The sequence below is a fragment of the Theobroma cacao genome, chromosome 10, assembly GCF_053813885.1.
Source record: "Theobroma cacao isolate CCN51 chromosome 10, ASM5381388v1, whole genome shotgun sequence".
Classification (NCBI taxonomy): domain Eukaryota; kingdom Viridiplantae; phylum Streptophyta; class Magnoliopsida; order Malvales; family Malvaceae; genus Theobroma; species Theobroma cacao.
In genome coordinates this window covers 25,606,693-25,630,900 of record NC_142648.1, presented here as the reverse complement: position 1 = coordinate 25,630,900, position 24,208 = coordinate 25,606,693, and the positions used below count along the sequence as shown (strand labels likewise).

The following is a 24,208-nucleotide window of genomic DNA, read 5'->3' as shown; positions in this document are numbered from 1 at the left end:
AAAAATAAAAGAATCTGATCGCATATTATCTTGTTTATGCCATTATGTACGGTGGTAAAATAATGATCATCGGAGGCGTATTAAGCTTGGAGTGGGGATGGAATAAGAATCAGCAACTTTGCTTATTGCTTAAGTAGAAAATGGTATATTTATTTCCATCTGAAGTTCACATCCATGTTCCCTGCGTTCATCTTGTGTTGGGTTTCAGTTCACTTTCATCAGAAGTTTACATCGATGTTTCCTTCGTCTGAGAAAAAGACCAGCTAAAGAAACGAGTATTGTTTTGTCTATTGCCTTCTGTTTGGATGCAGACGAGTATAAATGTTTTGTCTAAAGTTGACAACGATGTTCCTTTGGTTCAACTTTTACTAGGTTTACTTCACTTTCATTAGCAAACTACACCGATGTTTCTTTCATCTGAGAAAGAGAGCAGTAAAAGAAATGAGGTAAGGTTCCTAGAAATTAACAAGGTTTTAAGGCTATAAATTCACAATAGGTTCCTCTGCGGAGCCAAGCCTTGCTAATTGGTGATAGGCCATTCACTTCCATATTTCTATATTCTGGTCAATTCTCTAAGTCTTATATCCATATTCCTTGCTTTACTTCCAACATTTCAAGAATTTTCAAGCGTCTTTACAATGAACGATCGCTTGATTCAAGCCTCTCAGGTGGGTGATATAGATGCCTTGTATGAACTAATTCGGGAGGACGAGGATGTTTTGAGGCGGATTGACGAGAAAATGTTCGTAGATTCTCCTCTACACATAGCAGCTTCTTCTGGGCAAACTCGTTTTGCGATGGAGATGATTAACTTGATGCCTTCCTTTACTAAAAAGTTAAACAAGTCAGGGCTTAGCCCCATGCACCTTGCCCTCTTAAATGGTTATTTCGAGTTGGTTTCTTTATTTGTGCATGCTGATCCTGGTCTTGTTCGTGTCAAAGGAAGAGGGGGTTTGACCCCTGTGCATTATGCTACCAAGCACGGAAACATCCATCTTATGGTTTACTTTCTTCTAGCTTGCCCGGAGTCTATTGAAGATGTGACGGTTCGAGGTGAGACTGTCTTGCACATTGCTGTTAAAACAAACATGTTAGAGGCTCTTGAAGTTCTTATCGGATGGTTGCAGAGAGTCTGTCACAAAGATGCCTTAGATTGGAAAAAATTCATTCCGAATTGGAGGGATGAGCAAGGAAACGCTGCACTGGATATTGCAGTATCCAATATGCAAATTCAGGCATGTTCTTATACTTGTGCATTTTTTTTAGTTTGTGAAACTAATCAGGATTCTAGCTTTGATCCTCCTCTTGGAACAAAAATATGGCAACTTTACAAAATTGCTCACAATTAATCAAGAAAAACTAACTCTGTGGCATGAACAATAATAGCAAAACTAGAAAGCATGGTAGGAGACTAGGAGTTGATATTTATATACCAACAAACTGATTAGAAAATGCATTTTTATATATTTGATCTTTTCTTTTTTTTCTATTTTCTTTCTCTTTTTTTTTCCCTTCTTGCAATAATAATTATTTTCTCTTACATGAATCGGGGTTCTTGTGTACGATTCATACAGGCCATTCAATTGTTAGCTGAAATAAAGGCTAAGAACAGTAAAGGTGAAGATGCTTCACAGATCTTGCAAGGTCAAACCCAATTGGATAGAAGAGAAGTTCTTAAAATGCTAAGGCGCAGCACTTCAGTTGTAACAGCTTCATCAATTGAAAGTACTGAGAGGCTTACTGCTGTCTTAAGATCAAAGACACGGTTTCAAGAAAGATTTGCGATATATATCGTACGTTGTAGAATGAGAATCTCTGACGATCTAATTAATGCTTTGCTCGTGGTCGCTGGGCTGATACTAGCAGCCACCTACCCAACTATATACAATCCCCCTGGTAGTGTTCATCAGGACAATATTGGTGCCATCAAAACCAATGTTACAAATAGCAGTACTGGTGGAGGACCATTACGCGATGTTGAAGCAGGAACAGTCATCATGAGTGGAGGCTACTTCACTCTTTTCTCAGTGTGCAACAGTTTAATCCTTTATCTTGCGTTGAACGTAATTTTCCTTCTCGTACCAGATGACTTTTTTGGAAGTACACTGAAACGGCTACTATTCTGGTTGGCAGTGTGCTATTATGTGTCGATTCTTATCATAACCCCATCTTCCAGTGTCGCTCCCGTAATATGTACTATGTTGGTTTGGTTCTTATTTTATATTATTTACAACATTTCATCGGTATGCAGTACGAAATTCTGTGCTTTTCAAAAAAAGAAACAGATGGAACTTCAGCAACTGATCCGGTTCTACGACGCAAAGCTGTGCCCCGAAGAACTTTTATCAGCTGAAGTTCAGAGACGTGGAGCCCCTGCTGCCCCCGGTGAAGAGACATGTCTAGAAATAAATCTGTCGGCATGATGTGGTTGCATTAAAGAAAACCTGGCCTGCTTTGATTATCTCAAAATTACTGATATTCCTCCCTGTCGTTCATCATATATATATTGAGACAGTAATATTTAGAAGCAAAATTGAACTTTCACTTGATATCTACTAGTCTGACTGGGAGAAACAGTCACTATAATAACAATTTCCAGTTTTTTTCAGAGTGTGTTTTTGGTAGGATATTTCAGGAAGTGGTTGTGAAGGACCATCATTACTTTGTTTGGAAACTTTACATCATAATATTTGGAACAAATGTCAAACAAATATCATGATCTTGGTGGTGGTCACTGGTCAGATGATCTGAATTCTACATTTAAAATGTAAAGTTTACCCCACAAAACTACAAATCATTGTTAGATTGAGCATAAACAAGTTGAATGCAATATGGTTTGGCAAAGGTTACTAGCCAAAATTAGCTATTGGCATTTATGAAAATTTGATTCCCTCTATAAATTCGCGAACTTGTGAGAAAACTGTAAAGCAATCTTTCCTCCAATTATATTTCTCAATTTTGTTAATTGCTTGCTTTAAGTGTGCTATATGTACAAAAACATGCATGACTGCATGTAAAACCTTATGTTATACCTACTGCCCCCTCACACAATTATCTCAATTGCTTTCTCTCTCGACTTCTTCTGGGTAACAATCTTGTCCAAAACACTTACAATCTTTTCTTTTCTTTTCTTTTCTTTTTTGGATATCTTCATGAAATATCATAAGAACAAGTCTCAATAATTGTTTAAAAAAAAAAAAAGAGAAAAGACATTATTTGTTATCCAGTTGGCAGTCTGATTGGCAGATCTTCTATCCAACTTTATCATCAACAATGCTTTTGTACCCATTCTTCAACATTACACAAAGGCTTATTCCCGAGCTACATGTAATCCGAAGCACAAATGACAAACATGTGAGATCAGCTTGATTGCCTGAAACTCTTCAACATTGTTTCAGAGAGATATATAGAGTACAATTATCCATGCAGAAAAAGCAAGGTCCTTGTTTGTTTGTTTGTTTTGCGCGAGGTGGAAAGCATCAAGAAAATCTTTGGTTATGATGAGTGTGTGCAGCATCTTTGGTTATATTAAGGTTGGAATTGAGCACGTGATGGGTGGAATGATTGGCAAAGCAATCAAAACAGTAGCATTTTAGGTAATTTGGAAGGCAGTTCTGAAAGGCCATCCAGACTTTTGCATGCATGTGAAGAGCAAAGCACGCCATGTACCAAATTGGTGCAAAGCTTTGAGATGATAATTGCTATGGAGTCGGCACAGCCGGCTTACCCCAACTTGTGGTTGGTTTTTTTTTCTTTTTGACAAGGAAAGAAATATTTTGGAGTGTGAAATAAAGATTTCAATGGGAAAACGAGCAAACCAACCAAAATTCCAAAGCATTAAAAGCTGTGACTTGGATGTTTTGTGAGGAGAGATGCCAATCATGAGGTTTTCAAAGTATAGTTTGTTTTTTTCCATCTCAATATGTAGCTTGTCTTCATTCTTATATTCAATGAATTTCAACAAATTAATGAAATATTTCATCATTCATTTATGGTTAGATATTTTCTTTTTCTTACTTATCTAAAAAAAATTAAATATCTAAATAAACTTCTAAATTATATTAAAAAAAATCAATTCAACTCTTACTTTTTTTATTACATTTAAATAAGTTTATGAAATTTTATTTTAAACAAAATAAACTCCTTTCTCTAACTGTTGATTAATTTTCATTAGTCAATGATACATATGACACTTTTATACCATATCATCTGTCATGTTATAATTTGATATGACATTTTGATTATATCATTGTTACTGACAAATAATGTGATATTAAATGTTAAAAATTGAATTTATATACTTACTTTTTTACCTAAACATATGTCCATATATGATTAATTAATTAAGAATTTAAAACAAAAAAAAAACCTAATTTCCTTCTTCCTAATCTATTAAAGAAACATCATGTTTCTAAACAAATTAAATCATTTGATTTAGGATTTAAGAAAAAAAAAAGAGAATTACAAATTGAATTCAAAATAATTTAGAGTTTTTTCATCCTTCGACTTCTTGAATTTTAAGTTAAAGTTTAGACTAAAAATTTCGAGTTGATCCATAAACAAATTCATCAATTTGGAACACAAAGAAAAAGATATCATGGCTTTGAATGCAATTAAGCTTCGTCTCCTTCCTCTCAATCCCTTTCCAATTTTTAGGTACTTTCTCTTCCAATTTGGAACACAAGGGGAAAAAGATCATGGCTTTGGATGAATTCGACAATGGAACCCCATTCCTTTTTGATCAATTCTTCGATGTTGGCGGTGTCAATTCAATCCCATTCATAACTGGCTGTCTATTCTCCTTCCTCAAAGTTGCTGAAAAATCAAGCACTGATTGAGTCAAAATGGAGGACCCTTTCCTAGAACTCCCCAAACTTTAACTAAACTTCACTTGTTTCTTTGTTGAGGTTTGCTTAAATACAATTTCTTCACTTTCTTGTTGCTTTGCACTCTTCATACGCAGCTTTGTTTCTCTCAATTCTGCATATACTCTGTATCTTAGGCCTATTTCCATGATATAACTCTCTGCTGTAAGCTTTAAAAGAATTGGGTTACTGGGGCTTGAAATTTCTGAAAGGATAAGAGAAATAGGGTCAAGGGAATGAAAAAGAGATTGTAAAGCAAGATTTGGTTGGTGGATTTACCGCAAAGGCCAGAAAGTCACTTGTCTTTGCCATTTTTTTCTTCTGTTTTTTGAAATATAACGGCTGCAATTAATTAGACAGATTTATTTGATTTTTTGTTTTTATGATAATTTAGTAAGTTTTGAATTTAAGCCCTAAATCAAATGATTTATTTTGTTAAATACAAAATGTTTGTCTTTTGTCAAATTATGGCAAAAAGTATTTAGGTTTTTTCTTGTTTTAAATTAACTAATCAATTTTAGACATTATTTGAGCAAAAAGGTAAGTCCATGAATCTTAATCAATTAACTTTTAATGTCATATCATTTGTCACATGATAATGACATCATCAAAATGTCATATTAAACTATCACGTAATAGATGACATAATATAAAAACATCATACGTACCATTACTTAACAAAAATTAATCAACAGTTTGGACAGGAAGCTTATTTGATTTAAATTAAAAATTTAAAAATTTATTTGAATGTAATAAAAGAATAAAGACTGCATTGACTATTTGGACATAATTAAAAAGCTTATTTAAATATTTAATAAAAAAAACTATTATTTCTTAATCTGAATGTAAGCCCCAACAGGCCCATAAAATGAGTTCCAACAAGTAAAGTCATTTGGGCCCAATATGCTCGACCCAGAACTGGCTCGATCCCTTTTATTCCTAGTTATTGTGCAAGTAGTCTTTTGCCAGCAAAGCCCAAAGCCTTCTATAATTTCTGTTTATCATCCCTTTTTGTCATTGCTCCTGCTCGGTTACACAGACACACAATTATGCTGCAAATTGCATAAAAGTTACAACTCAAAGTACATGCTTTTTTCATTGAGAGAAAAAGAATTCAAATTCGAATTTTTAAGCATAAGATGCATGTGCTTACTGTTGAGTCAAATCCGAAGATATATGTATTTAATGTTGAGTCAAATATTCAGATATTCTATTCAAAATATATTGAATTACTGAGAATTAATAAAAAGATCAAATGTTGAAATTTTATATGGTTCTATCTAATATTTCAACTTATTGATATGAAAAAAAAACTTGACAAATTCAGTATTTGAATGAGGATTGGTTAAAGGTAATTATAAAAATAAAAATACTATATATAAATCTTATATCTATAATAATAAAAAAATTATAATAAAATATTCATAAATTATTTTGTTTCTCTAAAATTATATATACTACAATTATAATCATAATCATGTAATAACATTTAATATATATAATATATATATATACACTAAGTAGAAGGAACCACCGATATTGGGTCAAACAAACAAACCAATTCATCAAATAATAATAATAATAAAAGTAAACAAACATAAAATTAGATAAAGTGCACACACAATAAGACTTGGAAGTTAAGACTTAGTGATTTCAAAAGATTTTCCTAAATCTTAGCCATTGAAATAAACTAAGCTTCTTCTGGTTGTTTCCTTGATGGAGAAGAATTAATCAAATCTCGAAATTCCATCACATGGGTTCCCTTCCATTATCTTCCTCTGTTGAAAGCTAGCATTGCTTCCAATGGAGTAATTAATAACTGGTGCTAAGAACACTTAATTTGCTATCCAAAACAGCAGTTTGGGCCCAGGAGACATAGATGAAAACATCACCTTCTTTATGAAGTATGAGGTTTAAATTTCAAATACCCTTTCCTAATCAGACTTCCACAAATATATTAAAAAAATGAACTTAATTATTTGAAAAATAATATGAGAACCACTTGGTACGTAACTGGGATGATGATAGAGGAATATTTGTGTAAATTAATATCCATTAACATTTAACAATATTTGCAAAATTTACTATTAATTCATAAAATCAATAATCTTAAAAGAAATGGCTATGGTTATTGAAAAGCTACACATAGAAGGCTTTTACCTTTTAATTATATATACTAAATTATGACCCGTGCGTCGCACACGGGTCTCTTTCTAGCTATTTTTTTCCCCTTTTTATATATATTTTTTTTAACCCTCGACGTGACTAAAGGAGGAAGCCCTTTGGGGCTTCCTTTTACTTATGTTATAGATATATACTGCTAAGAAGCTTCCTGGTAAAGGCTTGAAATAAATAAAAAAATCTTATTACATATTATCATTGTTTAAGCCTTTAATTACGTGAAAAAATAAGGATCACTAAAAGCGAAGCTTGGGTATGGACGAATGAAAATTGTCTGCCCATTTTTACGCCCTGCTCCTTTTATAATTTGATACCACGTGTCCCATAAACTTTGGTTTATTAACGTCAGTGTTGATGACGTTAGTTGTTATTGTTTAGGGGCGGCTAGATATTAGCCTCAATCTTACTAGACACAATGCTTATCTTTGCTCTTCCTTCTTATCATGCCCATCAACATTCTCAGACTCCTGTGGCAATCAGCATCCATATCACCATTTCGAAGATTTGATCAATCTAGAAATATAAAGAACAGGGATAAAAGAGAGCCAACTGGAGGAAAGAGAAAAAAAACAAAAGGAGCCAGCTGGTTAAGCAACCACTGGCATTCCAACCTTCTAGATGCTATGGGAATGGTGAGATATTTCATGCCACCGGTCATTTTTCAACTACTCAAACGATATAGTTTTGGAAGAAATACAATGAACTGAGATCTGAATTCTAGCACGCGGAAAAAGTAAATAATTACAACACATGGATAAAGTGAAAGAAAAATCAAACAAGCTAAAGACACCAATCTACTTAAGTAAAGAAATAAAACGACAGCTAAAGTCTTCTTCTATTTGAACTTATCGAGATGCATCCCCTCTGTGGCTGCAAAATAAAGTACCAGATTTCATCACACTTCCTTAGTGTTGATTTTGCAGACTCCCAATGAAGCTCTTACTGTAAGAAACTTGTCTTTGTTCAGACACTTAGTAAAAACATCAGCTACTTGTTCATTATTTCCACAGTGAATAACAGCAATCTCATCATCTTTTAGACCTTTGGATACATTTTTTTTTTTTTTTACCAAAGTCAGAATCTTCAGACGAAGAAGAACACTTATGTTTGCTATTCCTATAATGCCTATAAAAGTCTTCCTATGAATAAGAATGCTTTGATTTTCTTTTTTTTTTTTTGAGAAATTATGGAATTTATTGAGTAAGAACCGGATTATTCTAGTCGATGGGTGATCAACCAGAGCATGAGTTCTGTTTAATCTAGCATACAAAAATCCTGTAACAACAATTTATACTCAGACTCAATTATAAAATAAAAAATTTCATCATAAACAGCACCTTACAGCTCCAACATGGCAGACAGACAAACATATTACAAGAGAAAGTAAAAACTCGTGATATATATACCTGATTACCCGTTCTTATTCAATCTTATGGATTAACTCATGAGTTTATTTGCTCTACTTACTCTTGTCATAGTCAACTTTTTCAAATGAATAAGAATGCTTGTGTTTTCTCTTCCTCTAATGCCTATCAAGATTTGACTATCAAAAGAACTTTGTTCAAGAATAATTTCGCCTCTTTTTCTTCTTCTTCTTCCTGATTTTCTTCTCCTTCAACATTTTTATTACCATCATTATCAGAATATACATGAAAAGCAAACAAAAAAAAAACTTAAGTATACGTGTTCATTGAATTTGATGAAAGATTTGATGAGAGAAGTGTGGAAAAAAGGAGGTTGCAGAGTATTGATGTTATCTAAGATTGAAGTTACAGCTAACGGCAGTACAAATGACCTATCAGCTGACGTTAACAAATAAGAACTTATAGCATCAAATTATAAGAGCGGTATTAAACGGGGCACAAAGCAGGGGCAGACGATTTGTATTCGGAAGGGACCGGGGTGGAAAAACAATCAACGACTTCCTATTGCCTTCTGTTTTGATACAGAAAAGTATAATTGTTTTGTCTGAAGTTGACAACGATGTTCCTTTGGTTCAACTTCTATCAGGTTTACTTCACTTTCATCAGAAGTTTACACCGATGTTTCCTTCGTCTTGTCAGAAAGAAATTTAGCCTATAAATAATGGTTATGGGAAGCAAAGCACAGGACGGGGCCGGGCCTTACTTCACTTTCATCAGTAAACTAAACCGATGTTTCTTTCATCTGAGAAAGAGAGCAGTAAAAGAAATGAGGTAAGGTCCCTAGAAATTAACAAGGTTTTAAGGCTATAAATTCGCAATAAGGTCCTCTGCGGAGCCAAGCCTTGCTAATTGGTTATAGGCCTTTCACTTCCATATTTCTATATTCTGATCAATTCTCTAAGTCTTGCATACATATTCCTTGCTTTACTTCCAACATTTCAAGAATTTTCAAGCGTCTTTACAATGAACGATCGCTTGATTCAAGCCTCTCAGGTGGGTGATATAGATGCCTTGTATGAACTAATTTGGGAGGAGGAGGATGTTTTGAGGCGGATTGATGAGAGAATGTTCGTAGATTCTCCTCTACACATAGCAGCTTCTTCTGGGCAAACTCGTTTTGCAATGGAGATGATTAACTTGATGCCTTCCTTTACTAAAAAGTTAAACAAGTCAGGGCTTAGCCCCATGCACCTTGCCCTCATAAATGGACATTTCGAGTTGGTGTCTTTATTTGTGCATGCTGATCCTGGTCTTGTTCGTGTCAAAGGAAGAGGGGGTTTGACCCCTTTACATTATGCTACCAAGAACGGGAACATCCATCTTATGGTTTATTTTCTTCTAGCTTGCCCAGAGTCTATTGAAGATGTGACGGTTCGAGGCGAGACTGTTTTGCACATTGCTGTTAAAACAAACATGTTAGAGGCTCTTGAAATTCTGATCGGATGGTTGCAGAGAATCTGTCACAAAGATGCCTTAGATTGGAAAAAGTTCTTTCCGAATTGGAGGGATGAGCAAGGAAACACTGCACTGGATATTGCAGTATCCAATATGCAAATTCAGGCATGTTCTTATACTTGTGCATTTTTTTTAGTTTGTGAAACTAATCAGGATTCTAGCTTTGATCCTCCTCTTGGAACAAAAATATGGCTACTTTACAAAATTGCTCACAATTAATCAAGACAAACTAACTCTGTGGCATGAACAATAATAGCACAACTAGAAAGCATAGTAGGAGACTAGGAGTTGATATTTATATACCAACAAACTGATTAGAAAATGCTTTTTTATATATTTGATCTTTTTTTTTTTCTAATTTCTATGTTCTCTTTTTTTTTCTCCATTGTTGCAATAATAATTATTTTCTCTTCCATGAATCGGGGTTCTTGTGTACAATTCATACAGGCCATTCAATTGTTAGCTGAAATAAAGGCTAAGAACAGTAAAGGTGAAGATGCTTCACAGATCTTGCAAGGTCAAACCCAATTGGATAGAAGAGTAGTTCGTAAAATGCTAAGGCGCCGCACTCCAGTTGTAACAGCTTCATCAATTGAAAGTACTGAAAGGCTTAGTGCTGTCTTAAGATCAAAGATACGGTTTGATAAAAGCTTTGTGATATATATCGTACGTCAAAGAATGAGAATCTCAGACGATCTGCTTAATGCTTTGCTCGTGGTCGCTGGGCTGATACTAGCAGCTACCTACCAAACTATTTACAGTCCCCCTGGTAGTGTTCGTCAGGACAATATTGATGTTAATGTTACAAATAGCAGAACTGATGGAGGGCTATCACCAGTTGGCGGACCATCACCCGATGTTGCAGCGGGAACGGTCATCATGAGTGGAAAAAATTTCACGTTTTTCTCAGTGTGCAACAATTTAGCCGTTTATCTTGCAGCCACCGTAATTAGTCTTCTCGTACCAGATGACTTTTTTGGATCTATACTGAAAATGCTACTATCGTTGTTGTCACTTTGCTATTATGTGTCGATTTTTATCATAAACCCACGTTCCAGAGTATCTTCCGCAATATCTAGTTTCTTGGTTTGGTCATTTCCTTCTCTTTACTACACTTCATTGGTATACAGTTGGAAATTCTGTGTTTTTCAAAAAAAAAAACCAGATGGAACTTCAGCAACTGATCCGGCTCTACGACGCAAAGCTGTGCCCCGAAGAACTTTTATCAGCTGAAGTTCAGAGACGTGGAGCCGCTGCTGCCCCCGGTGAAGAGACATGTCCAGAAATAAATCCGTCAGCATGATGTGGGTGCATTAAAGAAAACCTGGCTCGCTTTGATTATCTCAAAATAACTGATATTCCTCCCTGTCGTTCATCATATATATATATACTGAGACACTAATTTTTGGAAGCAAAATTGAACTTTCACTTGATATCTACTAGTCTGACTGGGAGCAACAGTCACTGTAGTAACAATTTCCAGTTTTTTTTCAGAATGTGTTTTTTTGGTAGGATATTTCAGGAAGTGGTTGCGAAGGACTATAATTACTTTGTTACATCATAATATTTGGAACAAATGCCAAACAAATATCAAGATCTTGGCGGTGGTCACTGGTCAGATGATCTGAATTCAACATTTGAAATGTAAAGTTTACCCCACAAAACCACAAATCATTGTTAGATTGAGCATAAACAAGTTGAATGCAATATGGTTTGGCAAAGGTTAGTAGCCAAAATTAGCTATTGGCATTTTATGAAAATTTGATTCCCTCTATAAATTGGCGAACTTGTGAGAAAACTGTAAAGCAATCTTTCCTCCAATTATATATTCTCAATTTTGCTAATTGCTTGCTTCAATTGTGCTATATGTACAAAAACATGCATGACTGCATGTCAAACCTTATGCTACACCTACTGCCCCCTCATACAATTATCTCAATTTCTTTCTCTCTCGACTTCTTCTGGGTAACAATCTTGTCCAAAACACTTACAATCCTTTCTTTTCTTTTCTTTTTTGATATTTTCATAAAATATCGAGTTGCATTAAGTTAACTTTTTAAGACAAACATAATACAAGGTAAACTCAACTTATCACTTCAAATCTCTTCATCTCTACTGCTTTTTTCTAAGTTCAAAGCACTTGGCATTGGTGTTTGTTTACTTTTAGTCATAGCTGTGACTTTTCTTCTGTATTTCTTCTTTTGAATAATAATTTCTATTCGTTTGCTACGTGTTTCTTGCTTCCCCTGTTTTTCTGTATTATTTTCAAATCTCTCTTTCATCCCAATCATTGCTGTTTAATCATATGTAACCAATATCAAAGATAACCAATTACACACCAATTAATCAACCAATTGGAAAAGTCAAAGTCAAAGATGGAGTATGACTTTTTATTCAAAGTTGAATTTGAATGGGTTAATGGACTATTTTTGTTGGCTGTTCCAATGGTTTTTTTGAATTAAATTTTTATTTTTGTTGGCAAGAGACCGTTCGAAGTTTAATTACTTAGAGTTGACTTTCTTGGCTTGCTTAGCTAAGCAACTAGACAGATCCATGGTTATACAAGTAGACTGAAGTGTTGAAAATTTCTATTAATTATATTATTAACAATACTAATAAAATTATCATTATTATTATTTTAATTATAACACTATTTAAAAAATATTTTTGAATCCATATTTAAAAAATGATGGGTACTGAGTTTTGTTTTCCACATAAAGAGCAGAAGAGACCAGTTAAGGAAATAAGTGAGTCCTGAAATCTTATAATCTCCTGAGACCACATTTTTAACTTCAACTCATGACTGCTAAAATACTATAACTTGCATTAATTACTAATTGACAGGGAAAGTCCTGGCAAAAAACTTAGACCAATGGACATGACAAAGTCAAATGTGATGTCAGGTTTCATTTTCCCATGAAGTCTTGGCCGGTGTTCCCTTCATTCATCTTGCGTTTGGTTTCACAAGCTTCACTTTCATCAGAAGTGAGAAAGATACAAGCAAAAGAAACGAGTTTCCTTTTGCTTGTCTCTGAAGTTGCTAAAATTTAACGTGGCAGATGATTTGAAGTCATAAATTTGCGAAAAGTTAAATTGATGTACCCAACTATGAATACAAGATCACCTGCATTGAAAACAAATAATTTTATCACTAATCTTCCAAGGGGAGTAATTTTATCACAATACTTTCTAATTTAATTTAAAAATGATAAAAAAAAATTAAAATATGTTATAAAATATTCTTTTATTGTTAAAATTTAATTATATTTTAATCAAATTAAAAATACAATAATAAAATTTACATTGATCCATTTAAAAATAAATGATATAAATGTCATTTACGCAAAATTATTTTCAATCATACAAAAAAGACACTAAATACAAATATTTTCATAAAAAAAGTTGCTAACATGTCCAATTCTCCAACCATTTGAACAACAATAAATACTTATAAAATTGTTATATTTATTATTCATGTTATTTGTAAGTAAACAAGCAATCCAAACTCCATAACGTTATCCATATTTATAATTAATTTCTTTTGCAGAGTCATATTCATAATTAATGAAATGTTATTGCTAAAAATCTAATACCTTTTGGATAAATTATCTCACTTTTTAAAATTTCATCTTAGATCTATTACTACTCAAAATAGACACTCCTTCCCAATACCCTTAACATCATTAATGGATGTTAAAAAATAACTAAATTACACATTGAGATAAAAAACTGAATTTGTTTATAACAATAATACATTTTCAATTCGCAACTTATTATTTGGATTTTCTTATTGGGTATAAATTATTATTATTATTATTTTAAATAAACATGATTATTTTTGAAAGCTAAAATTTAACCATATTTTACTTGTAATTGAAAATTACATTGTGGAGTGGAGGAGAAGATGAACAATGAAAATGACACCACATTTTGACTCTTAAAAACTACATTTTTTTGTCAGATTAGTGACTTTGGTTATAGGACATGACACTGACACTCCTAATTAATATCTTCCTCATTTCTAAACGCCCAGTAATTAAGTTTAAACAATTTCTTTGTCCTATACTTAGCTAATATCTTGGATGATCATGTACTAATAACCAAAGCTATTTTCTCTATCAAAGTTTGGTACAAGGTTCCTCCAGCTTTTTACTAAACAATTACTTGGAAATTTCAATAAAAAATTAAAAAGTTAAAAGAAAGCTTATTACTTTACCCGTCTCTTTTCCCAATAGCATCTCTATCTGCGTTTATTACCTTTAACAATTGTTGTGCCTTTAACGACTTTTAGCAGTGCTGCGTTTTAGTAGCTCCACTGTAAAAGATTCCCCATTTTCTCTGTTTTTCTTGTCGTTCAGAGTTACCTCTGCTCCATTTCACACACAATTTCTCTCTGTTTTTCCAAAGTCAGAAGCCATGTCTGTTATCGGAGAAGCTGCTCTAGCTGCGTTCTTTGATGCGTTGTTCAGTAAGTTAGCTGAATTCCTCAATGTTGTAACCGAGAAGCAAGTTCGCGAGGAGCTCCGCAAGTGGGAAAACATATTGCCCGGTATTCAAGCAGTGCTAGATGATGCCGAGGAGAAGCACGTGAAGGATCTGCATGTGAAGAGATGGTTGACCGAGCTCCAACACTTGGCATACGATGCGGATGATGTATTGGATGAGTTTGCTACTAAAGCTTTGAGACGCAATTTGACGAGGGAGCATCAAGACAGGTCAAGTAAGTTACAAAAGTTCCTTCATACTTGCTTCAGTCATAATTTCTCATCTAATGGCGAAATGATGTCCATGATAAAAGAGATCACCACTAGATTTCAAGAGTTAGCAGAACGAAGGGGTGCCTTGGCTTTGACTGAAAATGTTGGTGGGAGGCCTAAAAGAGCAATAAAAGGGCCTCCAACCACTTCCTTGGTGACTGAAACTCAAGTCTACGGCCGGGCAAATGACAAAGAATCAATCTTTGAATTGATTTCAAATAGGAATGTTGTTGAAATTTGTGTGATTCCCATCGTTGGCATGGGAGGGATTGGCAAGACAACTCTTGCTCAGCTTGTCTACAATGACAATCAGGTGCATGATTATTTTGATCTCAAAGCATGGGTATACGTTTCTGAAATTTTTGATATCAAAGATATAACCAAATCAATTTTGTCATCAATTGGCCATGAATCTCCTGATGCTGGAGCTGATTTGAATAATCTTCAAATAAAATTGAAGCAGAGGTTGTCTGGAAAAAGACTACTTCTCATTTTGGATGACCTTTGGCATCAAATCTATAATGATTGGACTCTCCTAATAGCCCCCTTTGGGAAAGGAACTACAATTATTGTGACGACTCGTGAACAAAGTGTTTCATCGATGACGAGAACTATCCCAGCTGATCACAAGCTGCAAAAGTTGTCAGATGAAGATTGCCTTTCTGTATTAACTCACCATGCATTAGGAGCAAAAGATTTCAGTAGGCTTCCGAATTTAGAAGAAATTGGTCTAAAGATTGTGAAGAAGTGCAACGGCTTGCCTTTGGCAGCTAAGACCATTGGAGGCCTTTTGCGCAATAAGGATGACCTTGATGCATGGAAATGGATACTGGAAAGTGAGATTTGGAATTTACCAGAAGAGAGAAGTAACATAATTCCAGCTTTACGAATAAGCTATCATCATCTTCCTCGACATCTAAAGCGATGTTTTGCTTACTGTGCCATACTCCCCAAAGACTATGAATTTACTGAGACAGAAATAGTCTGGTTATGGATGGCAGAAGGTTTTCTACGAGTGGGAGCTGTGAATAGAAATGAAGATTTGGGTCAGGAGATCTTTCAAGAACTTGTATCGAGATCATTTTTTGAAAGATCCAATCAGGATAAGTCTCGATATGTAATGCATGATCTTATTAATGATTTGGCTCAATCAATCGCCAAAGATTTATGCTTCAGAGTGGAGGGTGACAAGGAATTGGACATTTCCAATAATGCTCGCCACTCATCTTACATTGGTGGTCGGAGGGATGGAATTAAAAACTTTCAAATCTTTAATGGAATGGAGCATTTAAGAACCTTCTTACCGTTGAAGATGCTAGAAAAAGGGTATTGCTATATATCTAATCAAGTTCTCTTTGATTTGTTGTCAAAATTGAAATGCTTAAGGGTGCTTTCTTTAGAAGGGTATCACTTGACCAAGTTACTTGATGTTTTTGGAGATTTGATACATCTGCGTTATCTCAATTTTTCTCACACTCAAATCAAAACTCTACCTGATTCAATATGCAAACTTTACAATTTAGAGACTTTGATTTTGCGGCATTGTTATTTTCTTAAGGAGTTTCCTTCAAAAATGGGGGATTTAATTAACCTAAGGCATCTTGATTTTACTCATACAATTTCACAAATAAGGATGCCGATGGGAATTGGTGAGCTAACCAGCCTCCAAACATTGACAAGATTTGTTGTGAGTCAAGATAATGGCCTTCAGATACAGGAGATGCAGAAATTGTCTAATCTTAAGGGTGGACTTCTTATTTCAGGATTGAGGAATATTGTCAAAGCTCAAGATGCAGCGGTGGCTGGGTTATGTAATAAGTCAAACCTTTCTGATTTAACTTTGGAATGGAAGTACTCCCGTGACGCTTTTGCAGTAGAAGAAATTCAATTTCACATGGACGTGTTGAATTCACTCCGACCACATGCAATGCTTGAAAGGCTCACCATCAACTATTACGGAGGTGAAACATTCCCAAGTTGGATAGGAGATCCATCGTTTGAAAAGCTATCACATTTGGGGCTGTATTATTGTCCAAATTGCACATCATTACCAGCAATTGGAAAATTACCACTGCTAAAATCCCTTTTTATCAAGAACATGAATAAGGTGACTGTTGTGGGTTCTAACTTTTTTGGAGAAAATACGTCAATTGCATTTCCAAAATTAGAGGAATTATTTTTTTATAACATGCCTGAATGGAAGGAATGGGATCCTTGTGAAGTTGACGGAGATGTGTTCCAACAACTCTGCTTGCTCTCCATTTCAAATTGTCCCAAGTTGTTAGGAAGTTTACCTACTCGTCTTCGTTCTTTGGAGGAACTTGTGATTCTTCGATGTCAAAAACTGAGAAATCTAGCTACTTGTCCTCCTTCATTGAAGAAACTTAAGGTTCGTGAATGTGAGCAACTGGTAGTTTCACTCTCTAGCCTTACAAAGTTGTGCAAGTTAAAAATTGAAGAATGCCAAGAGGTGGTGGGTACGAGTTTTACAAATTTTGGCTCACTCATGAAAAGTGTCTCCCTTTCAAACATTTCGAAATTCACTTGTCCAAGAGATCTGATGTTAGGGTTGAGAAAAGCAGAATCTCTTTCTATAGGTGAATGTGAGGAACTAATTTCTTCATGGCAGAACCAGGAAGGATGCTCAGCATATCCGTCGGCCCTTCGCTTTTTGAAAATTCAGAATTGTTCACAACTTGCTTCAATAGGGGTTGAGGACGAAAAGGAAGAGCAAATGCAATTGGGAATCCCTCGCAATATTGTAGATTTGGGTATTTCTGATTGTGAAAGGCTAGAAAGGCTATCAAAAAGCCTACACAGCTACACATCCCTTACGGTGTTACAAATTGAAAGATGCCCAAGATTGATTTCATTTTCAAAGGGAAATTTGCCTGCAAATTTAAGAAGTTTAACCATTAGATGTTGCAAGAATTTGCAGTACTTGCTGGATGAAAGAGAAAATGTCAGTATCAACGGCACATTTTTTCTAAAGAAATTGGAAATTGAAGATTGTAAGTCTTTCATATCTTTATCCGCAAGGCGCGACTTACCGTTAAAGTTTATAAGTTTATCCATTGTTCGTTGTGAGAATTTGCAGTACTTGCTGGATGAAAGAGAAAATATCAGCATAGAGCAATTGACTATTGGAAATTGTCAGTCTTTGATATCTTTATCCGCAAGGGGCGACTTACCTGTTGATCTTCAACGTGTAACCATCTATAATTGTAGAGAAAGGTTAGCTTGCTTATTATCCAATGGCAAGCTACCTAAGGGGCTGAAATACCTCTGTATCGACAGTTGCCCATCTCTAGAATCCATAGCACCTGAAATTGAAGACAACTCTTCTCTTGAACAGATTCATATCTCCTGTTGTGAAAATTTTAGATCTTTGCCACGTGGATCGGACAATCTCAACCATCTTGAGGAGGTCTTAATTTGTGGTTGTCCAAATCTGATTTCTTTCCCAGGAAGTGGATTGTTAACCCCCAAACTCTGAGAGTTCCATCTTATGAGTTGTGCGAGTGTGGTATCTTTGCCAGAAGGGGGGTTCCCTACCAATCTCATTTCACTTACAATCTCGCAACCCAATTTCTGCAAGTCAGTAATCGAGTGGGGTTTGCACAAACTCACCTCTCTTAAGCATTTCCGCATCCACGGTGCTTCACTAGATGTGGCGTCATTCCCTCATGAAGAAATGCTTCTGCCCCCCTCTCTCACCTTTTTCTTCATCAGAGATTTTCCCAACCTTGAAATTTTGTCCTCCAAAGGCTTTCAAAATCTCACCTCTCTCAAATCATTGGAAATCCTAAATTGCCTCAAGCTCAAATTCCTTCCCAGTAAGGAAATGCTTCCTTCACTTTTGGCATTACAAATTCGTGGTTGTCCATTGCTAAAACAGCGATGCAAGACGGATGAAGGACCAGAGTGGCCCAATATTGCCCACGTACCTATCATTGCCATACTGTGAGAAAAATCAAATTTGAAAGGGTTTGTGTTCGTAAACAGAAGTTCGCCCAGAAATTAGGTATCTTTTATTTTTCATAAATCTTTTTTTATTTGTAGAACATACATTAATTCAAGTGTTCAAGTGCTCTATTTTCATAATTACTATAGGTTCGTTAGTTCAATACTGTTTACAAATCTAGTTAAAGCGAATTGAGTTTAAGTAGCTTAATTACTTTTTCAAGTCAAGTTTGAGTTTACATAAATGAAAGTTGATAAAACTTGAACCAAGTTTTGAGTTTTGTTTTGGAATTAAGCTCGAGCACCCAATCTACAATAGGCTGCTGAACTTAGAGAAAAAGGGAAAAAAAAAGTTATACTGATCTCATTTTCTTCATTTTACAGGCACACTGCCATTGAGGATGAGTGATCTGTGACAATGCTTATGGTAGCAGTACATTACCTAAATTCAAATAGATCAGGTATATACACAATCCCCCCCCCCCCCCCCCCCCCCCCCACCCCACTTTTTTCGAATTGCAGTATGCTATCCTTTTGAAGCCCACTGCATGCTCCAGCAAGATGGAAAAAAATGAAAGGTTGGAAATGAAAGAAACACAAAAAATTTAAAAAGAAAAAGAAAAATTTACAAAGATAGAAGGAATCCTTATCTAGTGTAATGGCATTATTGAATACTTTGCTACTTTAAGGACACTATGTAAGGACTTATTCTCCTAGACTAGTTTGTATTCTTAAGTTACGCTAGCTCTTAGTTGTATTTTTCACCCTATTGTTCATCTATTCATTTATGTTTCTTACTTTCTTGATAGGATTGACAAAATTTTGAATCAAATAAGTTTAGAAGAATAGAAAAGAAGTCGTATTGCAGCTATCTGCAGAGACAATGTCTTGACAATTGACTAGCAAATTGCATTGAGCTAATATAGAAGCTTCCTTGACTATAGTTGAAACATTTGCTATCCTGGCATATCTTCAACTTCTGGCACTACTATACATGATCTAAACAGTGTCACCCAGAAGCTACATTGATTACTTTGTGGATCAGGGGAATTACTTCTTCGCCCAAAGCATCCCAACTCTAAAAATGAAAACTTTAATTTGAATGTAGTACGTTGGTGGGAAGAATATGCCTCCAGGTATTTAACTTCTCTTTATGCTTCTTTGCTGTAGAAAAACAGGGTTTATCTATAGAATTTTCTGTTAATTATTTTGTCCTTGATACCTCCTTAATAGTACTATTTGTTTGTCCAATAATTATGCCATCATCCTGAATGAATGCTCATATTCTCCTTGATTATTTGACAAACTCAACAGTGGAAAAAGTATAAAGATGAGAATGGTCCAAAATCAACGCCATATGAGCAAATTGCATATTCCCTGGTGTGATCTAGAGGAGAAAATAGGAAGATGGTTCATCTCTTAAGAAGAGAAGGCTGATTATGATTAGACTAAGGCATGCCAATTTGGAAATATCTAATTACATTCAGGATAATCAATTTGAAATTTTATGTTCACAATGGTAGATATGTACAACAATGAGATGATGGACAAAAGGTGAAATCTATACACACACTGAGATCTTTACTATCTCAGCATTAAGATTTATATGAAGAATAACCAAAACCCAAGTTTTCAACCTTTTTCCCACTATTATTTTGCATATTTCAGTTTCTCTGCCATACTTTTTTGTTGAATGTTTGGCTTAGCCAATGTTGAGGAATTGCGAGACCAATGGCAGAGAAGGAATAGAAGAATTCAGATTTGCTTTAAATGCTTATATCAGATGAGCTAGTTAAATATTTCTCATTTTTTGTTTCATCTAAATTGAAGTGAACAAAACCAAAGATTCAATTTTAAGCATAACTACTGATAGATTCTTGCTTACTAAATTTTGGACAAGCATTTCCAAAGCTCATTTTCTTAGAGAAGAGTATATGCTTTTGCAGAATTGAGAAACTTCTATCTTCCATCATGGAGAAAAATGGTTTAATTGCAAGTTATTGGAACCTTCAGATAGTTCTCTCCAGGTTCGATATATATAGATTCAATGTCTGCCATCATTTGAAAAGAAAAATCAAGATGAGAAGTTGTTGTAGTTGATTTCAATGGTTTAATTTGTTTTTCTAAATGCTTATATACTCATTTGTTCTTCATATGTATTTTTGGTCATTCACCAGAAGTTTAAGTAAAGGAAAATAAACTTTAGTTGTAACTATTGTATTGGAATGTTTATTAAAAGCTGGAGAATTTTATTTATTAATTTCATCATGTTAATGAAGAGATGTTTGGCATTATTATCATCTATGAAACACATTTCTTTGAGACTGCCGGTAAAACATTCCCTGCAGGACTATTTCAAGAAAGGTTTCAGGTATTAATATTTGGTCACTTCTGTACAAACCAAGATATATAACTTTGATTTTAATTTGATGTTAATTTTAAGTTGCGGAGGCTTATGCTTGAACAGAACGAATCTGTTAATACTTTTAAATTTTTATTTCTACAAATCATATTGGTTTCAATGACTTCTTATTAAAATTTCTTGCAGAATCATTTCGAGATTAGTTTCAAATATATTAAATGATTGTTATATTGTTATATGCCTGAAGTTTAATATGATATGTAATTTTGGTTTCAGTTGGAAGTTGCAGAGGCTTGTGCCAGCTATCAGAGCAAACAAACTAGTCTGGAAAGACACTAAAATGGGAATGTCATTACTTATCCAAGTGGGCATTGCCTTCGTTGCTGCCACTCTTAATGCTTGTTATAACCCAGCATATTGACCATATGCTGGGCTGAATGAGGAAACACCAAAATCTCTGCCTCAATCCCAATGAGTACTCAATTTTTGATAAATGATGAGAAATTAAAGTATGTATTGGCAACAATAGCGGTGACCGTGTCAAGGGAACAACAATTTCCCAAAGGGAAACATAGTTTGAAAATGGTAATGTTCCTATACACAAAAAGCTAAAAGTTTTTGTTATTGCCAGGAAATCATGTTGCAAAATGAGAACCTGATGTTGTGGAATTTGTCTCACAGGATGACATAGAATTTATATTCTATAGCCCTTAAAAATTCAATGGCTGTTTGAAGTAGTTCAGATAGCAGTTCCTTCCCTAAAAGGGGAATCTTTCCTTCTTTGCATCAGTGGTGCAAGCATAAATGATAAGATAGCTACTGACTGCCTCAAGCATGTAAAATCAGGTAACCTGGGACCTTCTGTACAAACCAAATTGATAATCTCATCGTAAGTTTTTTGTAATATTTCAAGTTAAGAAGCTAACAATGTGTATTTCCCATTTTTAGTTGGTGCATTTCATATACTCTTATCTGTTTCAACTAAAATTTGTAGAATCCTTTCTTCTTTCTCATATTATGTTTTCAAAGTAAAGGAGGTTTCTACTCTGTCAACTGGTTGATTTAATCTAAAGTACTTTTCAAGTTGCATATCAGGGTGAAATGGCCAGAATTCAGTTTTTGCTGATGTAAAAGTGTGGATTACAATGCTTAAGCATTTTTTTTTTTCAATAATTTCAAGAATCTTTTAATGTTCTATTGTCCATATGGAAGTTTGAGTAGTGCTTGTCTCTCCTATCGATTTGTTTTTTGTTTTTGCATGAAAATGACATTAATCAGGACCTTCATATTGAGATTGGAAAGGTGAAAAGTGATATGTTGCTGTTTGTAGGCACTTTAGGAGGTTGCATGATTTGTGAGACAATGTTGACGGTAAGACAATGCTAATCTTGAAGGTAGAAGTTTATAGAACAATGAATGGAAGATGCTTTACATATTTTAGTTCTCTTAGATAACTTCCTCTTGGTTGTGTGCTTCAAGGTAGTTCAAATGCTTTATGCTTATATATTTTTTCATCACAGAGATTCAGCCATTGAAAGAAAAAAGAGCACAATGAAAGAATACACCTCCTCATGGTAATGAACTGGTGGTTGGCATTACCATCGTCTATGAAACATATTTCTTTCAGGTTGTTGGTAAAACATTCCCTGCCCATTTCAAGAAAGGTCTCAGGTATTAATACTTGGTCACTTCTGTATGAACCAAAGATTTATAACTTTGATTTTAATTTGATGTTAATTCTAAGTTGCAGAGGCTTATGCTTGAACAGAACGGATCTGTTAATTCATTTAAATTTTTATGTCTGCAAATCATATTGGTTTCACTGACTTATTAAAATTTCTTGCAGAATCATTTCAAGATTGGTTTCAAATATTTTAAATGATTGTTACATTGTTATATGCTTGAAGATTTATATGACATCTAATTTTGGTTTCAATTAGAAGTTGGAGAGGCTTGTGCCTGCAATGGGAGCAAACAAACTGGTGTAGAAAGACGCTAAATGGGGAATGTTATTACTTATCCAAGTGGGCATTGCGTTTGTTGCTGCCACTCTCAATGCTTGTTATAACCTGGCACATTGACCATGTGCCAGGCTGAATGAGCAAACACCAATCTGAGCCTCAATCCCAATGAGTACTCAATTTCTGATACATGATGAGAAATTAAAGTATGTATTGGCAACAATAGCACGTGACAGTGTGAAGGGAACAACAATTTCCCAAAGGGAAACATAGCTTGAAAACAGTAATGTTCCTACACAGAGAAAGCTAAAAGTTTTAGTTATTGCCAGGAAATCTTGTTGCAAAATGAAAACCTGATGTTGTGGAACTTGTCTGACAGGGTGAAGTAAACTTTATATTCCGAAGCCCTCAAAATTCAATGGTGGTTTCCAAGTTGTTCAGGGAGCAGTTCCTTCCCAAAAAGGGAAATCTTTCCTCCTTCGCATCAATGATGCAAGATAGCATGTAAAATCGGGTAACCTAGGACCTTCTGTATAAACCAAATTCATTTTGTCATCGTAGCAGTGTCGAGTGTTTCTGTACCAATTCAAGTTAAGAAGCTGCCAATGGGTATTTCCCATTTGTAGTATGATGGATTTCGTACTCTTCTTTTTCTGCTAAAATTTGTAGAATCCTTTCTTCTATCTCTCATATTATGTTCTGAATGAAGTAAAGGAGGTTTCTACCATCTCAAACGCTTGATCTAATCTAAAGCACTTTCCAAGTTGCATACCAGGATAAATGGCCAGAATTCTGTTTTTCTTGGTGATGAAGTATGAATCACAATGCTTAAACATTTTTGTATTCAGTTCTATTCTGCAATTATGTCAGAAGTCTTCATTCTTTCCAGCTCAGTTCTTTTATTGATGCATAATACAACTTTCATTACACATTGCTCCGAGTAAAAGGCTCTGCTTTAACATCCAACTACGTACTGATGGGAAAGTTTTGTATTGCCCTCCAATAGGCAATACATTCCTTGGATAATGTTTGCATAGGGCTTGTCTTTGTATATATATATTGCTCATTCATAGGTGGTTTTATTAAGTATTAAAGGTATACAAAAGCTAATCAAAATTAAGAGATCAGTACAAAGGCAGCAAGAAGCACTCTTAAACAGTAACAGTTCAGAGAGCAAAGCACCCTATTACCTTAAATGGAAACAGAACTACCAACCTATCACCCGATCACCCCTTAACAG

At 34.6% G+C, this 24,208-nt stretch overlaps 3 protein-coding genes across 3 annotated transcripts; all 3 read left to right on the top strand.

Annotated features, from left to right (window-relative positions):
• The first annotated feature begins 411 nt into the window (after positions 1–411).
• On the top strand, positions 412–2,519 carry LOC148760494 (ankyrin repeat-containing protein BDA1-like). The gene is made up of 2 exons (XM_088802625.1): positions 412–1,235; positions 1,575–2,519. Exons 1-2 carry the CDS (start codon positions 639–641, stop codon positions 2,421–2,423), a joined length of 1,446 nt encoding a protein of 481 aa, XP_088658751.1. The 5' UTR covers positions 412–638; the 3' UTR covers positions 2,424–2,519.
• A 6,652-nt stretch (positions 2,520–9,171) lies between these two features.
• LOC148760493 (ankyrin repeat-containing protein BDA1-like) lies at positions 9,172–11,228 on the top strand. The gene is made up of 3 exons (XM_088810511.1): positions 9,172–10,030; positions 10,373–10,984; positions 11,091–11,228. Exons 1-3 carry the CDS (start codon positions 9,434–9,436, stop codon positions 11,226–11,228), a joined length of 1,347 nt encoding a protein of 448 aa, XP_088666637.1. The 5' UTR covers positions 9,172–9,433.
• Positions 11,229–14,212: 2,984 nt separating this feature from the next.
• LOC18587231 (putative disease resistance RPP13-like protein 1) lies at positions 14,213–23,815 on the top strand. Its single transcript, XM_088802555.1, is given in 8 exon segments — positions 14,213–18,706; positions 19,030–19,106; positions 19,455–19,781; positions 20,927–21,016; positions 21,284–21,592; positions 21,689–22,678; positions 22,948–23,251; positions 23,348–23,815. A coding segment is annotated over 1 exon segment (4,308 nt). The 5' UTR covers positions 14,213–14,341; the 3' UTR covers positions 18,650–18,706; positions 19,030–19,106; positions 19,455–19,781; positions 20,927–21,016; positions 21,284–21,592; positions 21,689–22,678; positions 22,948–23,251; positions 23,348–23,815.
• Positions 23,816–24,208: the final 393 nt, after the last annotated feature.